The following is a 13,133-nucleotide window of genomic DNA, read 5'->3' as shown; positions in this document are numbered from 1 at the left end:
ATGGAAACACATTTCTTCCCACTCATGCATTTCCGCCATAGGGCCTCCACCGGTGTGACCCTCACCCTGCCTGCCCGACCCCCTCATTCTGGGCAATGAGGCTGCTCAGAGAGCACAGGGAAGCTCTGCTCCCGGTGGTGGTGATAGTAAGAGGCTTGGCCAGAGCTGTGCATGACTAGGTGGGTACATTTCTTTAATTCCAGGGTTCAAAAGTAGGGAACCACCAGTTTCCTGGATTTACCTAAATTCCATAGATAAACCTATGAAGAACTTTATAAGGCATGTCCATGTGCTGGAGATGTATGTGTCTCTTAAGATAACCAATCCGTGGGCTAAAGAATGCAAGACTGACTTTTCTCAAATGTGTGCTTTTAAAAACTCTCAACTTTTCTTTCTTCTTTGGAACACGCTGGGTAGTTCCTAGTTATGTTTTCAATTTGCAAATCCTAAGACCCTTGACTAAAACGTCATAATTTTTAATTAAAAAAAAAAAAAAAAAGGAACCCTGGCCGGTTTGGCTCAGTGGATAGAGTGTCAGCCTGCGTACTGAAGGGTCCCAGATTTGATTCTAGTCAAGGGTACATGCCCGGGTTGTGGGCTCCATCCCCAGTGGGGGTGTGCAGGCAGCAGCCAATCGATGATTCTCTCACATCACTGATGTTTCTATCTCTCTCTCCCTCTCCTTTCCTCTCTGAGATCAATAAATATATATATTTTTTAAAAAGGGAAACCCACCTGCCTACCAATAAAATCCATATTATCCAATATAACTTTTATAAGTATTGACAAAGATATTTTTGGCTACTCTCTCCTGATTCTTTTGTCCTATTTTTCAATTGGTGCAGAACTCAGTGGGAAAGGTACTATTTTCTGAGCCCTTTTGAATTTTCAGCAGTGAACGAGGTTGCAGAAGGCCAGGTTTTTAACAGCCAGATTCAGAAGCCGGTACCAAATGCACTGAACTTGATAGAGCCTAGCAGTTTTCTGATGGGCCCAGCCAAGCCCCTTTTCAGAGCGCACTGAAGCGGAACACTCAAGGTCGCCCCCACACCCAAGGAGATGCTGACCAAGACACGGTATAAAAGAGGCTGGTCTGTGCCCGCCTACTGGTCTTGAAACTGATGAAACTATTTGGACCTAGAGTAGAATTTATTCCCTTAAAATAAAAAGCAACCTTCTCCTTCATCCTAAATCCTGTCAGTTCAGTCACTAGACAGCCCATCTAAACTGCTCCCTGAGTTTCTCTTCACACACTGTAAATCTGATGTGTGACAACTTCAGCCACGCCCAATCAACTACTATGTCCTCTGATACTTTTACCATGACTCATATCTACCTTTTATCTTGCAGATAAATTACTAGGAACAATAAAAGATTGTTTGCGGCTTTTATTGCCTGTCCCTAAGTGAGTGCTCAGTAAAATGAAAACGGCTATGAGCCTCGGTAAACAGAGCTCTTCCTCTCTCCCCAGGCTTCTCAGGCTGTGGCTCTGTGGCTTCGTGGCTCCTAACAGGAAGGAGGACAGGACTAGGTCTGGACACATGGTGTTAGCTTCTAACGGGAAAAAGTGACAGCTATGCTGTGCCCCTCTCCCTTTAAACTGCTCCTTATTAACATGACAGCAGTTTTAAACAAGCTGGTGTATCATGCACTCCACCACCAGAAAATGGAAATACGGCATTCCTGCATATGCGATAGGATGGGATTCTATACCACAAACCTGGAATTAATGAATAAATGGAAGGCAGGGAAGAAAGGAGTGGTCCTGTCGGACACAGACCTGCTAGGCTCATGACTGCTAAGCAGCCATCCCTCTTGGTAAACATACTGCTCCACACTGACTTCACCGTCCGTGTGCACTGAAGTCCACCCGGCCGGGCTCGGGGATGTGGCTTGAAGCCCCTCGCCCTGGAGGGCCCCTTTCCTGAAACCTGGAGTTAAATGTCAGTAAACCTGTGTGCTTTACTGACATTTAAAAACTGGCCACTCTCTAAGCCAGCCGTGGGCAAACTATGGCCCGCGGGCCGGATACGGCCCGTTTAAAATGAATAAAACTAAAAAAAAAAACACAAAAAAGACCGTACCCTTTTATGTAATGATTTTTACTTTGAACTTATATTAGTTCACACAAACACTCCATCCATGCTTTTGTTCCGGCCCTCCGGTCCAGTTTAAGAACCCATTGTGGCCCTTGAGTCAAAAAGTTTGCCCACCCCTGCCTAAGCCTAGTGCATGCACAAATCCCATGGCCACATCCTGAAGCACAGATCTGCAGCTCTGAACACCACGTGTCCATGTGAGGCACAGATCTGCAGCTCTGAACACCACGTGTCCATGTGAGGCACAGATCTGCAGCTCTGAACACCACGTGCCCATGTGAGGCACAGATCTGCAGCTCTGAACACCACGTGCCCATGTGAGGCACAGATCTGCAGCTCTGAACACCACGTGTCCATGTGAGGCACAGATCTGCAGCTCTGAACACCACGTGTCCATGTGAGGCACAGATCTGCAGCTCTGAACACCACGTGTCCATGTGAGGCACAGATCTGCAGCTCTGAACACCACGTGCCCATGTGAGGCACTGATCTGCAGCTCTGAACACCACGTGCCCATGTGAGGCACAGATCTGCAGCTCTGAACACCACGTGTCCATGTGAGGCACAGATCTGCAGCTCTGAACACCCACGTGTCCATGTGAGGCACAGATCTGCAGCTCTGAACACCACGTGTCCATGTGAGGCACAGATCTGCAGCTCTGAACACCATGTGTCCATGTGAGGCGCCATTTCCCCACGCACCCGGGGGAATATGGTCAAGGACACTGCTCTTCACCACGTTACCACATCCTTTCTATGAAGATCCACAAGAGGAATGACCCTCAGGTCCCGGCATCAGAATAGCCATTTGTTCGACCTCCTGTCTTCTCTTTAAAATGTCTTTAAATTACAATGGTAATACACCTACTTGGAAGAAGTTCACGGTCTACAGGGCACCTAGGAACTTCAGTGATGCTGAAATGGTCTATTTGGGAACTTGTGGCGGCATTCACGTTACTGTTGTGCTTTCTAGGCTGCTTAGATGCAGCAAACAGTGGATAATAAATATTAAACTATTTTCTCTTCATTGTAAGTAAATCACATAACTGCTCACATGTCTCTTTTTGCACAAGCCCTGAGAGCCAAATATGCCTCTTTCCAGGTGTACAGCAACTTATGACATGTATTGTTGTACTAGCGTAGCCCTGGCTTACTTTTATTATTCCTACCTTTATTTTCCTTTACCTACAATTTATCCCCCCCGCCCCAGCATTATTGAGATACCGATGTATAACACTGTAAGTTTCAGGCGTACAGTGTGATGATCTGATACATGTCTACATTGTGAAATGATTACCACCATACAGTTAGTTAACACGTCCACCACCTCACACAGGTACCTTTTATTTCTTGTGGTGAGAACATTTAAGATCTACTCTCTTAGCAACTTTCAAGTATATAATACAGTACTGCTAGCCATAGTCACCATGCTGTCCGTTAGAGCCCCAGGACTTACACATCTTAAAAACAGAGGTTTTACCCTTTGACCAACAGCTCCCATTTTCCCCACCCCTCAGCCCAGGAAACCACCAGTCTACTTTCTGTTCCTATGAGTTTTAACCAAAACTTATTTACTTTCATTTTCTGTTTTTTCATGTCTCATATTTGTGTTTTTTAATGTTATAATAGCTGCTTCAAACCTACTTGAGAATGAGGTAGGGAATATTTTATTATTATTATTATTATTTTAAATCATTTTTCATTTTTCAATTATAGTTGACACTACAATATTAGTTTCAGGTATACACTCCAGTAATTATATAACTTACTAAGTGATTATCCCAATGAATCTTGTACCCATCTGACACCATACATAGATATTAGATTATTATTTTTGTTGAAAGTATTATATATGTCCTCCTTTTTCATCTTTGTTTTTTTAAATTTATTTTATTTTTGTTTTTTTAAAATCTTTATTGTTTTCTTTAAAATATATTTTTATTGATTTCAGAGAGGAAGGGAGAGGGAGAGAGAGATAGAAGCAACAATGATGAGCGAGAATCATTGATCAGCTGCCTCCTGCACACCCCCTACTGGGGATTGAGCCCACAACCCGGGCATGTGCCCTTGACTGGAATCGAACCCAGGACCTTTCAGTCCGCAGGCCAACGCTCTATCCACTGAGCCAAACCGGCTAGGACTAAATCTTTATTGTTGAAAGTATTACATATGTCCCCTTTCCTCCCCCCCCCCCCCATTGATACCTTCCAGCCCGCCCCTACCCCCCACCCCAGGCCTTCACCACCCTATTGTCTGTGTCCATGGGTTATGCATATATGCATACAAGTTCTTTGGTTGATTAGTTCCCGCCCACCCACCTTCCCCCACCTTCTCTCTGAGAATAATTTATTATCATTATTATTATTTTTGTTGTTATTAATCCTCACCCGGGGATATTTTTTCCATTGCTTTTTAGATAGTGGAAGGGAAGGATAGAGGGAGAGAAACATCAATGTGAGAGAGAGACATCAATTGGTTTCCTCCCGCATGCAACCAGTCCGGGGCTGGGAATTGAGCCTGTTACCCTTCGTTATGTGGGCCAATGATCTAACCCAGCCAAGGTGGGAATAATCTTTTTTTTTTTAATACTACAAAAGGCCCTAGTATGTTTATAAAGACCCCAATATTAATGGGCAAACCCTTAATTAAAAGTCATGGCTCTGACCCATGGGGGTGCCTCAGGATCCCCTGGCACCTCCTTCCTAATCCAATGCACCTGGCTGTACCCACTCAGGCCCTGGACAGGCAGCAGGGTGGTGTGAGCTCCAGGGACCTGGGTTCATGAACTTTGAAGACTTCCCCGGGAGATACTAGAGGACTTGCTCCTCTGGTTAGGAGGACACGACAGCTCCTACGTAGTACTTGGCGTGGGATGCAAACCCAAATCTAATCACGAGGAAACGTCAAACACAAAAGGAGAAAGGTTCTATTTTCGAAAGGGGAAAGTACTATATTCTCCTAAAATCTCAATTTCATCAAAGTCAAAAAAGACCGCGGAAATGTTCAGAGTAAAGAAAGCTAAGAGATGTGGCAGCAATTCATGGCCCTGGACTTCCAGTCGGGAGGAGGCTATAAAGGACACGCATGGCTCAGCTCACACCACTGGAAAATGCACAGATCAGAGGAGAATACTGAATAAATATTAAATTTACTGAAGTTGATAATCACATGTTATACAGGACAGTATCCCTATTAAGAAATATACTCTGCACTGAAGAATTTAGGAATTAAGGGCCATGGTACATGCAGTTTGTCCTCAAATGGTTCAGAAAACAGATTGGGTAGAGACAGAAAGTAAACAAACCAACGGATAAACTGCCAGCAGCTGAATCTGGGTGAAGGCTACACAAAGTGTCCTTTGTGCAATTTTTGCAACTTTTCTGTGTTGGCAATTATTCCAAGTAAAACGTTAAAAAGAAAACTCCTGCTCTAGGTCATACAACTTCCAATATTTTCCCCTCGTTGGTACCGCGCTCGGCACCCACAAGCAGCGCCACCGGGCGAGCAGAACACGCCTCTCCCCAGGGGGCCGTCCTCCAACTGCTCACTCCTTTAAAACAGCGTTCTCCTCCCCCCGGGCATTTACAGACCCCACCATCAGCTGAGGCACAGCCTCTGAATGTTATTTCCTCCTGCTCTTTCAGTTTTTTAGCTACATTATCTTTTTAATATATTTTTTATTGATTACAGAGAGGAAGGGAGAGGGAGAGATAGAAACATCAATGATGAGAGAGAATCATTGATCAGCTGCCTCCTGCACACCCCCACTAAGGATCAAGCCTGCAACCAGGCATGTGCCCTTGACCAGGAATCGAACCATGACCTCCTGGTTCATAGGTTGATGCTCAACCACGGAGCCATGCCAGTGGGACCAGTTACAATATTTGGGGGGGGGGGGCAGATCAGGGGCACAGAGCCTCACCGTCCCGGGCCTCGTGAAGTCCACGCTGTGGGCCAGGCTCTGCCGCATCTGGTTACTGAAGAGGCGGATGCAGACGCTCTGCAGGTACTCAGGAGTGATCTGCAAAGAGACATGAGTTTGGCTGGTGAAAGGATGAGACCCACCCAGAGACAGCGAAGGCGGCCAGGCAGTCACAGCTGTCTCTTGTGAGCTTCTTTAAGGGCCAGAGAGGAAATTTTGCTTTAACTCAGGAGCTCTCAGTAGTTAAAGCATCACCAATGTCCTCCTAAATGTCAAAAACATTGGACACTTTTTAGTTCTAGGTTTCTAGAGTTTTCTGTGGCTTAGAGACTTTGGATCCACCCCTTACTCCTGATACTGTTTCCTGCTTGTTTAAAAATATATTTTTATTGACTTCAGAGAGAGGGAGGGAGAGGGAGAGATAGAAACATCGATGAGACAGAAACATCAATGAGAGAGCAACATCGATTAGCTACCTCCTGCACGCCCCCTACTGGGGGCTGAGCCCACAACCCAGGCATGTGCCCTTAACCAGAATCGAACCCGGGACCCTTCAGACGGCAGGCTGAATTGTGCCAAATTCAGTGGACTCTCTGTCTACTGAGCCAAACCAGCAAGGGCAAGAAAAGTATATTTTTTTAAAGTATATATTTTTAAAAGTATATAAAAATGTTTAATTTCGAGATGAAAAATGACAGCAGAGTAGGAGGATGCTGCACGGACATGCTCCCAGGAACAAGCTCGAATTACAACTGAAATACAGAAAGGCTTCCTGAATAATCAATGGGAAACTCACAGGAGAGGATCCTGATATCCAAAGACCAAAGGTGGAGACGCATAGAGATTGATCATTTTTCCTGAATAATTGGTGTTTATTGCATGTAACATTATCATATTTAAAATCTTTTGTCTTGAAATATTAATGTTTACTGCAAGTAACATTATTATATTTAAGATCATTTTTCTTGAAATATTAAGGTTTATTGCATGTAACATTAGCATATTTAAAATCTTTTTCTTGAGGTATTAATGTTTATTGCATGTAACATTAGCATATTTAAAATCGTTTTTCTTGAAATATTAAGGTTTATTGCATGTAACATTATTATATTTAAAATCGTTTTTCTTGAAATTAAAAAAAAAACTGAAGAAAAAATGTTTAATTTCATGTGTCATCAATGTAATGCATATTTAAATCCTGAGATGCTATTTCTTATGGATCAAATTTACAAAATATAAAAATTTTATTGATAATGCCCAAGGTTGACAAGGGTATAAGAGAATGAACTGTCTCAGTGGAATCAGATTAGCACAACCTCCTTGAAGGGCCTTAGCATAGGTTTCAAGCTGGTAAATCAACTTTAAAAAATGCAACGCAAGCTCATCCTCAAGGATATCTCCCACTATACTTATAATTTATAAAAGTAAAAACCTGGAAACAACCTAAATGTCGAAAAGCCTAGCCACTAGAGGGGAGGCACTGTGAAGAGTATTTTATGACGTCATGAACACATGACTGAATATTAAGGTGAATTAGAAAACTATGTGAACTAGAGTCCATTTTTATAAAACATGTATATAAATATTGAAAAAAACATGGACTGTTAAGTAAAACTGGGGCAATCAGAATGAGAGCAATGGATTGTATCAGTGCTAACACCCTAGTTGAGACATTGTGTTACACTTTTTAAAAATGTTACAATTGGGGAAACTGTACAAGGACTCTGTCTACATTATTTCTTAAAATTGCATCTGAACCTCCCATTACATCCATTTAAAAATGTTTTATTTCCACAAAGAGATTTTATTATGCTAGTTTTATTAAGTACAACACTAGAGTTACTCCCATTAAAATCAGGAATAGACAAAGATACCCATGATCACGTTATTTAAAAATGTCCCACAGTCTTAGCCATAATATGCTAAGAAGGAAACAAGATATATAATGAAAAAAGCAAAACAAAAATATTATTTGAAGATGATATGACTACTAACCTAGAACACAGGAGAATCAATCAAAAAATCTATCAGGCCCTAACCGGTTTGGCTCAGTGGATAGAGCGTCGGCCTGCAGACTGAAAGGTCCCAGGTTCGATTCTGGTCAAGGGCATGTACCTTGGTTGCGGGCACATCCCCAGTAGAGGGTGTGCAGGAGGCAGCTGACTGATGTTTCTCTCTCATCGATGTTTCTAACTCTCTATCCCTCTCCCTTCCTCTCTGTAAAAAATCAATAAAATATATATATAAAAAATAATCTATCAGATTAACAGAGTTCAGAGAAGGTAACTGGATCCAAAATCAACATGTGAAAATCTATAGATTTCCTATCTACTAGAAGGGCACCACTCTCTTACTTTTATGCCACTACATAATCTTCTTCTGTTGCCATTTTATTCTGTACTGATATTAAGAATCAGGTAGACAAATAAAGACATGGGCAATGACGTCTCAGGAAAAATGTAAAAAATGCTGCAAGCAGCATGATAAACAGCATAGCACGTCAGCTTGGTCTCCTGTGTGCCCTTCGGCTTTGTGAAACAGAGAGGCAAGGTGGTGTCTGGGAGTGGCCAGGAATCGCGTATCAACATGGTTCGTGCCGTACATCTTTATGTGAAAAGACATGAACCGCTGGGGGTCTTCCTTACCATCTTGCCACTGACCGTGGCCTCCAGAGAATCCACCAGCTCTGCCGTGACCCCGATGAGGTTGTGGTAGTCCGCCTGGATCTTATTGTACCGTTTCAGGTATGTCATTGACCTACGCTCAGCTTCTAGCAGCTGCTGGTGGAGCTGCTGCAACATTTCTAGGAAGACATTTATATGTATATTAAAACAAAATAAAACAAAAAATTAAAAACCCCTGCAAAATAAAAAGCATTTCTCTCAAGGGAATACCATGCCTACTATCATATTTTGCTATAACAATGACCTTCACACTATTTGCGGCTAACACTTTGCTTCTATTTCATGCCACATTTAGTAACAAAGGGCTTTGCAATCACTGATTTTTTATTTTTTGTCTCTGGTAGTTCACCTAAATCATCTCTGGTTTTCCTAACAAAATCTTTCTCCTGGACCGAACCCCACACAATTTCTTTTAGTTCTTCTCTTTCTATACAAGAAACAAATTCAACATTTCATTCTATAGTCAGCTTGCAAAATGGTTGAACCAAACTTGTGTCTTTTTCTCTGTGAGGTTGTTTTCGGGACAATTCATAATCGCAGGGCAGTTCTTCATTTTAAGTAAAGGTTAGGGTTGCTTGACTGATCCTGAAGAAAACTAGACTCTAGAAGATTCCAGGTGCTCATTCTGCCACTTTTTTGTTTTGTTTTTTAATCCTCATCCGAGTATATGTTTTTATTGAATTTAGAGAGAGAAGAAGGAGAGGGAGAGAGAAACAACTATGTGAGAGAGAGACATTGACTGACTGCCTCACGCATGTACAATGACCAGAAATCGAACTCGCAACCTATGTATGTGCCCTGACCGGGAATCGAACCCTCGACCTTTTTTAGTGCTCCAACCGACACCAGCCAGGGCTCATTGTGCCAGCTTCTTTTCTTTTTTTTTCTTAAATATATTTTATTGATTTTTTACAGAGAGGAAGGGAAAGGGATAGAGCAGTGATGGCGAACCTATGACACGCGTGTCAGATATGACACGTGAACTCATTTTTTTGGTTGATTTTTCTTTGTTAAATGGCATTTAAATATATAAAATAAATATCAAAAATATAAATCTTTGTTTTACTATGGTTGCAAATATCAAAAAATTTCTATATGTGACACGGCACCAGAGCTAAGTTAGGGTTTTTCAAAATGCTGACACGCCGAGCTCAAAAGGTTCGCCATCACTGGGATAGAGAGTTAGAAACATCAATGAGAGAGAAACATCGATCAACTGCCTCCTGCACACTCCCTGCTGGGGATGTGCCCGCAACCAAGGTACATGCCCTTGACCAGAATTGAACCTGGACCCTTCGCTCCGCAGGCTGACGCTCTATCCACTGAGCCAAACCGGTTAGGGCTGTGCCAGTTTCTTAAAGCATAAACCACTCACTAAGAGCAGGCAGACTTAGAAGGTTCTAGGCTTCCTTCTTAGAATCACCCCAAGTCCTTCCCATGGGCAGTACTCGCTGGCCATGCCACCCTGGGCACAGTTGGAACAAGCGACTCTTCAGCAGTGCCCATACTCCTATGTCCCACCACACTCCTCCCCTTTCCTGGAATGCTACATTTTGGATAGAAAAAACCTAAGTTAACTCACTACTGTCCCAATCCAGCCTCTGTGTAATATTTAAAGTATTTATTTTAGAACACAGTTCATGTATACAGAGAGAGATTTTAAAGGTATAAAGACCAGTGGTCAAATCCCTACTCTATCACTTTCCTGCTGGATAAACTGAGGCAAGATATTTAACTTCTCTGGTCTCATTTCTTAAAGCTATAAAATGGGGGAAATGATAATCATCTCAAAAGGTTATTGTGAGGATTAAATGAACAAATACATTCAAAGTGCCTAGCACAATGTTAGCCTATAGCACATGATCAATAAATGGTAGCTGTTATTATTATTTCCTTTCATGGGAAGGGCCAAATATTTTCTAAATGTATTTCTATAACTTGAAAAAGTGGCAGAAGGTTACACCCTACAGCAGTGGCCTGCAAACTTGAAATACATCAGAATCATCCAGAAATAAAGATGATCAAGCCTCATCTCCAGAGACTGATTTTGTGCTCCTGGGTGGGGGCTGAGTATCTATTCAGTCAACAAACTCCCCCACGGCTCTGGCACATGCTAACATTCCAGCCACTGTTATCCGTTCCTCCTAACTTGTGTCTTAAACACCTATGAGGATCACCCATGTTCAAACTGTATTTCAAAAGCTTTTACTTTTTATTGATGTGCAGAAAATATTTTAACTCTTAAAACCCGAAATATCACATAATAATGAACAATTATTATTACTATCATTATTTAGCACCCATCAAATCTGAGTAGTGAAGGGTAATTTTGAAAGGCCACCTAGCACAAACTCACGTTCAGTACTTGAACTTCTGGAGGAATCCCTGGAGGACTTTTATCAAACTTCTCCTTAAATATTACCAGAGAGGGAGTCACTACCTTCTCCCTACACTGAGTACTAGAAAAGCTTTTTCATACGTACAAAATTCAAAATTCCATAAACTGGAAGTTCCAACAATGAAAATTTTACAGGATACTGATAATCCCATTTTGTAGTAATAAGTTTAGAGAGTATCTGTGTGAACTCTCTCATCACATACCAAGTGGCAGACACTGAATGAAGTGCCGAAACCCAGTAGCTGGGTCAAATGACCTCTCAAACATCGATGTCATCAAAGTAGTTCCTCTGTAAAAGGGACGCACTAAGAACTCTTCCCCTCGAAACTCACTGTACAATGAATGTAAATGTAAGAGACTATTTATGGACCTTTTGCCTTAGAAACCCAGAGCTGGAATTTGTGACAACTTCAAAGTGTGGTACACTGATGGAAAAGAGATCTAACTGCCCGCAGACTTCAGGAAGAAGGCAGTTGGGCTGACACATTTATGACCATTTCAAATACACCATTTAGCAAAACAGCCTGCTGTCCAGAGCCATCACCTTGCAGACACCTTCGCTGCTGACAAACAGGACCTGAACATTACTGTAAGCTGTTTGAGTCACAGGACAAAACACCAACTTTACTTCTGAGCATTAAACAGAATTTTGACTCTTTTATCCCATCAAACATTTTATGAGACGAGGAAATCTAAGCCAACGCGCCTTGCAATGTGAGAGCTCAACTTTTAATGGAGATGTCTTATTCCATGTTATTTTAATGAAACTGGCTTAGCCATGCTTGTAAAATTTATTGAGATTCTTCATATTTCAAAAGTCCGAAGAGCTGCATTCTGAGTTTTAAACAAGTGCTGAGCACACTGAACGAACGCCCGTTAAGGGCACAGAAAGTTTTCTGTTGTTCCCCTGAGCAATGAACCAGTAACAAAAGTGGTGGTGGCAGTCTTCCCCACAGTCAGTCGAGCTTCCCTTGCTAACATTCCTCCTTCGTTTGAGGGCACTGCTTTTTTAATTTTTAAAAGAGTAGATGAGATTTCATTTTATTTATTTATTTTTTAATTAAATCTTTATTGTTCAGATTATTACATTTGTTCCTCTTTTTTTCCCCCCCCATAACTCCCCTCCTCCCAGTTCCCGCCCCACCCTCCGCCCTCACTCCCCACCCACTGTCCTCATCCATAGGTGCACGATTTTTGTCCAGTCTCTTCCCACATGAGATTTCATTTTAGAGATCTCTTAGCTGTTCAAGACAAAATGATAATTTTAAAATATGGAACTGTTGCCCTGGCCGGGTTGCTCAGTGGTTAAAGTGTCGGCCATGGACAGAAAGGTAGAGGGTTCAATTTCCAGTCAAGGGCACGTACCTCAGTTGCAGGTTCAATCCCCAGCCAGTCGGGGCTGAGTGGGAGGCAACCAATTGGCATGTTTCTCTCTCTCCGTCTGTCCCCCTCCCTTCCACTTTCTCTAAAAATCAATGGAAAAAATACTCTCGCTCCCTGGGTGAGGATTAAAAACACACACACACAAAAACCCACACCTAAGTCTAGAATTAAATTGGAGACATGTCTGTGCCTTAAGGTCAATGCAACTATAGTTTTGGGAGGAGGGGACAAAGAGGTGACCACTGGCTGTCTTGACCCTGGGCCTGTCCCTGGTGCAAATGCTCTGCAGAGCTAATCTCTAATCTGCACGGCAATACTGCATTTCGGGATGTATTCGGCCACAGAACACACTGTGCCAGACTCAATTTTGCTTGGCTATCCTAAGAAAACTCAATTAAAATAAAATTAAAGAGGGCTCAAAAAAACCCTGGTCTCCTTGCTGAAATTTCAAATGAAAGATCTGTACAAAAACACAAGTTCTTCTATTTGCACTCCCCTCCCATGTTTATTTTGCCTGCAAAATTGGGCCACTTTTCAGAGACATAACTGTTCTCAGCAGAAAGCTAGCCTCAAATACTGCAGGGTATGCTGGGATGTCAGGGGCTGGAGAAACTCAGGAATCGGGGCGCAGTTTCTCACCACCTCCC

At 42.4% G+C, this 13,133-nt stretch overlaps 1 protein-coding gene across 3 annotated transcripts in view; it reads right to left on the bottom strand.

The window, feature by feature from the left end:
- The window catches only part of ARMC9 (armadillo repeat containing 9), a 103,736-nt gene that overhangs the window by 72,770 nt on the left and 17,833 nt on the right, over window positions 1-13,133 (bottom strand). For all 3 annotated transcript variants that reach the window (XM_059703506.1, XM_059703508.1, XM_059703507.1), the window contains exons 8-9: window positions 8,667-8,824; window positions 6,022-6,120 (exon numbers count right to left, since the gene is read on the bottom strand). In XM_059703506.1, the coding sequence (XP_059559489.1) occupies window positions 6,022-6,120; window positions 8,667-8,824 (257 nt within the window). The remainder of the gene's footprint in view (window positions 1-6,021; window positions 6,121-8,666; window positions 8,825-13,133) is intronic.

Source organism: Myotis daubentonii, chromosome 7, assembly GCF_963259705.1.
Source record: "Myotis daubentonii chromosome 7, mMyoDau2.1, whole genome shotgun sequence".
NCBI classification, from domain to species: domain Eukaryota; kingdom Metazoa; phylum Chordata; class Mammalia; order Chiroptera; family Vespertilionidae; genus Myotis; species Myotis daubentonii.
This window is presented reverse-complemented; position numbering and strand designations above follow the sequence as displayed.